This window comes from Scaptodrosophila lebanonensis, unplaced genomic scaffold (assembly GCF_003285725.1).
Source record: "Scaptodrosophila lebanonensis strain 11010-0011.00,11010-0021.00 unplaced genomic scaffold, SlebRS2 tig00000024-arrow-pilon, whole genome shotgun sequence".
Lineage (NCBI taxonomy): Eukaryota > Metazoa > Arthropoda > Insecta > Diptera > Drosophilidae > Scaptodrosophila > Scaptodrosophila lebanonensis.
Window position 1 is genome coordinate 17,729,687 of NW_022060538.1, and position 6,042 is coordinate 17,735,728.

Consider the following 6,042-nt stretch of genomic DNA (forward strand, 5'->3'; position numbering starts at 1 on the left):
AATCGCATACACATGAAACGAACGCCTTCAAATTCCCTCTCTCTCTCTCTCTCTCTCTCTCTCTCTCCCTTCCCTCGGCTGTATAATCAAAATTAGCTTTGTGATCCTGCGACCTGTCAAGCAACCGGCTTGCTGTAGCCCCCACTTAAGACTAAACTTGGGAATCATCGCACATGCCTTGCGGTTTTTGCAGCGTGCGATCTGTCGCTCCCATGACTCCGACTCGCTCTCCAACTCAACAACTTTTTTTTACTCACACGCTCTCAGCGCAGTGCAGCATGAACTTTGCAACTGATCTTCGCGGGCTTGTGTGAGTATCTGCTGCTTTCGCATGCGTTGCACGCTGACAACTTTAATACTCTGTATTGCCAAAAGCTAGTTACGGGGCATCTTTTGTTGTCAATGAGCTATGAAGCCAGTTGTAAAACACGCGAACTAACTGTCTTCGCATGATTTACTACCAGAGGCCACCACTTTATTTATTGAAAGCTACAGCGCATCTCTGGGAGAACAGAAAGGAAACAAACCAGTGCTTAATTTCCAAATTCGCTCAAATTTTATTTCTGAATTCCTTCAGTATTTATACAATTTTTAACTTTAATACTAGTTTTTCGTTAAGTACTAACAATTTACTATTTTACTCTTTCTTACGCTCTAAACATTGCAATTATTTCAATTATACATTAATTGTCTTAGTTTATCTTAACCGTGTCGCGATCATATTTCTATATGCGTTGGTCTGCTGCTGTACGGCATGTAGCTATTTATAACTACTGGATTGTATTCCCTATGCTTGATCACTTTTGTGAACACAAGTAGAGGAAGGAATGCCAGATTCCAGGACGTGAATCATTCAAAATCGAATAAAATCGGACAGTTCAGTAAATCCAATTCTCTTTTAGTCAAGCTTGAAGAAAATTTCAGCTGCAGCTTGTGATCACTTTTGTGAAATAACATTGTTTCAATTAAGAATTTGTTCGCAATTCCTTCAACTTTTATCAAAGATCAAAATTTGAGGATATACAAATTGTTCAGCCAGGCATCGCATATTCCTTCTGTAGCATAAGTATGTGTCATTATTATCCGGCTATTTGGGTTACATAAGAAAAGAATTTTTACATTAAAGAAACCCTAGTCTACTCATTTCTGTGTGAAAAGTAATTGACAAATTAATCTGCCATTGGCAGCAAGCCCGTAAGGTTGACCCTAAAAGTATGCAGTTTTTGTTTCGCCTACTTACAAATTCCAATTAACGGGTATTTTCCATTTCTAAACATATGAAACAAGTGAAATGATATTCACGAATCAAAGCGAACATTACATTTAAAGAAAATAACGAAACTTTATAAAAATGTGTGCTCTGTACTTTATTATGTAGCCGACTTCGGTATTTTCATTCGAACTATGCACAATCTTTTTAGTAAATGGCGCGAAACTTTCAACTTAAATAAACAGGGGCTGACATTAAGTATTTTATAATTTGATTCTCAGCAATAACATGATCTCCCAAATGCTCCTTAATGGCACCTTCGAGATAGAGAAAGAGAGAAAGAGTATTGTCATAGTCATGCACAATTGGCTTTTGGGTTTCTGTGTTGTTTTCTTTATCGGTGCTAAGATGCCCGCCAACAAGTGATTTACTATCACATGCGAAATAAGTAGCATTGCACCCATGATCCCGAGCCCCTAATGAGTGCTGACAAACACATGTCGGCAACATTGAGTTGTCAGTGTCTGATCCTTCTGCAGAGTCGTCGGCCGATCCTTGGCGCACATGTCATTCTCTGAATGCATTGGAAAACATTCTCTGGTTAATTGCTGCCGCACATGTGGCAGTTGACTTTGATTTTCCGCTACATGCCAGACATGGCAGACCCTCGCGAGGGCATATCATGTGGTTCCAGGGTCGAAGACTAAGCATCTACAAAAATGCATACTAATTAAACATTTAACTCGACATTGTCCGATCGTATCAAATCGCACAGTCAGTCAATGAGTTGGACCGGTTGCTCGAAATTTTGCATTGCCCATTTATAATTCTTTTCGACTAAATTCATTCATATAAAGTTCCCCAGACACATGTTCTACTTCCGCATAATTTATTTTATCAAACTAGCAACAAGCGGCGAAAGTTGAGTTTAGGACCACAAACACGTCGTGGTAAAGCTTCCGCTGTGACTCTTGTAGGAGAGGAAATAGTTTTTAGTTGAACTGATAAGGCATAGCGGTTTGGGCACTATCCCTTATAAACTATGCTGGTAGAAATGTATAAGTATATAAGTGTACTTAACCTAAAAATAAACACACTCGAGCTTAACTAATTACGACTGCGAAAATATACAAATGAGAACTTTGCACAAATTCAAGGCAAAGTGAAGCGAGATTATTTAGAGCGCGCTTGAATTATTTTATTCATACTTATATTATTTAAAACAATACTAAAGCATTCATTCATGAGCATAGAACTACATGCTAATTGCCAGCCAAACGGAAACTGTTTATCGAAAAAAGGCTGCCGCACTATGTGTGTGCGTGTGTGTGCGAGTGTATATGGTTTTGTGTATAAGAAAGCATCGTCGTGGTGTGGGTGAACTCCAATTAGCATTGCTTTGACCCATTTAGACAGCACGTCGTCGACAGCGCAGCTTCCGTCACGGGCCTGGACAGCCAGGGGCTCCACAGATTTATGAAAACTGAAAAACTAAACGGCCCCTTTCTTATCGGCGACAGTTCCGCTGCCACAGCTCCGACTGTGCATTGATGCCACGTTATCCTAAGCTCCAGCATGTGGGTGAAGGGTGACAGCGTTCGCATAGCCACCGAGATCAACAGGAAGTTAAGTCGTCCGTAGTGAATACGTTTTATATACACACAATACACACTCGAATTGTACAAAAATATATAAATATATATGCATTCATATACTCATGATAACAGCGGAGTACAGATGCCACACACATATCATACGTTTAGACAAAATTTCTGGGTCCATTCATGTAACAAAGCTGTTTATTTCATTTATACACATTTCATTTATAGTTTCAGGCTTATACATATCAGCTATTATAAGATCGGTTTGTTCTCCAACACAAGCTAGCCCATTCTTACAAATATTGTAGCATTATAGATTTGTTTTCAACATGAACAATTCCTTTCTTGCAACCAGAAGATTTAAAACCTCTCACATACTTACATAAGTAGTTAACGAAACAGGCAAGCGATAGCAAATTGTTGTGCCTTAACTAAAATCCTGGATCCCAATCTGTTTTTTGTTTTTCTGTATGCGTGGTGTAGCAGATCATGGTATCACCCGGTTGTGGAATCACCTTGTTGTCCAGAAACCTCAACCCACACTCTACATCCTTCTTAATGGACTCCACCTCGTTCTTTAGATGCCGCATGGACTCCAGAGCACCATCGTAGATCACTTCACCATTGCGTAGCAGCCGAAACTTTTGAGATTTCTTCAGCACACCTTTGGTGCAGCGACAGCCGGCCACAGGTACCTCCTTTCGTCCCTCATTAATGAAGAACTGCTGTAGCACATTGGCCTCGCCGAGCACTTCCTCCACTTCGACGGGCGGCAATTTGCTGCTTAATTGCTCCTTCAGATCATCAATGAGCCTATAGATAACATTGTATGTACGCACATTGACCTCCTTAGTCGCCTTTATTTGCGGAGTCTCTACGGAAAATGCATAGATTACTGCATTGAAGGCTTTGGCCAACTCCAGGTCTCCCTCCGTTACATTGCCCACACCATAATGCACAATATCTAGGCGACAGCGATCGTTACTATTATACGTCTCCAGCACATCGAGTATGGCCTCCACAGAGCCATGCACATCACCCTTGACTATTACGCTGACACGGGGGGTGTCATCATTTGTAACGTTCTCCTTCACACGCTGACCACCTCGCATGCGAAATCTTCCGGCCAAGCGTCGTGCCTCACGCTCGGCCCGATACTTGGCATGATGCTCTTCCTCCTTCTTCCGTATGTCGTCGCCGCTAGACTCTATTTTTTGGCGCTGTGATTCGTGTTCACGGTATTTGAGCACCGAATGCGCCTTTTTCTGTGGACAAATTCAAATTTTTTAGCGACATAAAATATGTTTCTAATTTAAATTATCGCTAATTTTCTGAACAGCACGGTACGATTTGAACAGTCTAAGCAAATGTATTTACGAAGATTGAAGCAACTGAACAATAGTTAGAAACATTTTTTCCAACTTATCTGTAGACGAGGGGGTTTGTATGCTATGCTCACCTCACTTTCCACTTCCAGGATAAGCTCACCAGCCAGCGGTAGTTCGCGCCAACCCAAAATTTCGACGGGAGTACCTGGTGGGGCCTCAGACAAGGGTTGGCCATTGTGATCGAAGAGCCCACGCACTTTGGCATGCGCCATGCCGCTCAAAAGAACCGCTCCCTTGCGCAGTGTGCCACGAGACACAATGGCCGTGGACAACTTGCCTCGACGTGGATCAGTCTTGGATTCAACCACAATTCCCTCAACGAGGCCGGTATAGTCTGCTTTCAGGCCCATGAGTGTGGCTTGCGTGCTAACAGCCTCTGCAAGAAGCTGCAGATTCGTGCCTTTAAGCGCTGATATTGGTATGACTTGCACCTCACCACCATACTCCTCCAACGCGAGTCCCATTTGGACTAACTCGCTTTTGCTTTTCTCCTAAGAATAAAACTGTGAATGCAGTTGATGTTGAAGATTGATGTCACTTACAATGTTCGCCTCTGGCTTGTCGATTTTGTTTAGTGCCACAATAATTGGCACCTGCGCATCTTTGGCCAATTGTATGACCTCTCTCGTTTGAGCCATCACACCATCTTCCGCTGCTACGACCAGTACTATAATGTCTGTCGCCACAGCGCCACGAGCGCGCATCGCGCTGAACGCAGCGTGGCCGGGAGTGTCCAAAAAAGTCATCCGTTCCCCATTCTCCATTGTAACTGTAAAGGCGCCTATATGCTGTGTAATACCACCGGCTTCGCCAGCAGCCACATCAGCGCCACGCAACGAGTCCAAAAGCGTGGTTTTGCCATGATCCACATGGCCCATGACGGTAACAACAGGTGGGCGGGGTTTTAATTGCTCTGGCGAGGCTGGGGGCCTAGGAGCCACATCCCGCTCCTTGAGGTCATCCTCCAGAATATTATCGGGTGCCGCTACGACGCGCGTCTTACAGCCTAGTTTCTTGGAAATATCCTGTATAAGTTTCAAGTCTTCTAGCCGGGCGTTTGGCTCTATATTGTCCGCGCCAGGCACATACAGCATTGCCTCCTGAACATCGTCTGCCAAGTAGATTTATTAATATATCATTTAAAGAATTATAATATACCTCTGCTTACCCAACGAACGCTGCAGAGCCTTGGCCAGTTGGGCAACTGTCATGTGCCGCCAAATCCCTGAACTGGAAGCAGAAGAAGCGGAAAATCCATCTGCCGATTGAGGTTTCTTTGGCGAATATTCAATAATTCTGGGGGATTTCTGCAATATTAGTCAGTGTGCCCTCGATATGTAACAACATACATACATATGCCTATTTCGCTTACCTTTTCCTCTGCTGTTTTTCGGCGCTTAAAATGTTGTCCACTAGTCTGAAAATGCCTTGTCGTTGCTGCCGCCAATCCAAGCTGCTGCCATCTACTTGGCATGTGTGCCATATTTAAATTTGGCGACACTTGCAATAAATACCTAATTTTCAACATTTCTCACAGTATTTATTAATATTACTTATTACTGAGGTTTAATTTGCCGCATTACGCGAATGTAAACATAACCTGTAAAAGAAAAAGAAAACCAGCCGCGCAGAACAGCTGTTATATATTTGCCGCTATGAGGCGCTAGTAACACCTTTAAGAGCATAAACATTCCCATTGCACAGCTGTTAAGGTATGTTCAGACCATCAAATTTTAAAATATGTGAAAACAAACTATATTCGTTCGCCAATTTTATTGCGCATCTTGCAAGGCTACAGCATGACCGATCGTTCGCTTTGATGTCCATTTTAACACAGCGCACA

General features: G+C 42.8%; 1 protein-coding gene across 2 annotated transcripts; it reads right to left on the minus strand.

Moving 5' to 3' along the window:
• Positions 1 to 2,991: 2,991 nt before the first annotated feature.
• On the minus strand, positions 2,992 to 5,785 carry LOC115620911 (translation initiation factor IF-2, mitochondrial). Of its 2 annotated transcripts, none has more exons than XM_030514404.1 (5): positions 5,572 to 5,785; positions 5,368 to 5,495; positions 4,742 to 5,310; positions 4,271 to 4,690; positions 2,992 to 4,076 (listed from the first exon to the last, which is right to left on the minus strand). In XM_030514404.1, exons 2-5 carry the CDS (start codon positions 5,408 to 5,410, stop codon positions 3,243 to 3,245), a joined length of 1,866 nt encoding a protein of 621 aa, XP_030370264.1. In that variant the 5' UTR covers positions 5,411 to 5,495; positions 5,572 to 5,785; the 3' UTR covers positions 2,992 to 3,242. The 2 variants fall into 2 exon arrangements, with proteins under 2 accessions (XP_030370264.1, XP_030370263.1); XM_030514403.1 differs by having other exon boundaries at positions 5,368 to 5,506.
• Between the last annotated feature and the right edge of the window lie 257 nt (positions 5,786 to 6,042).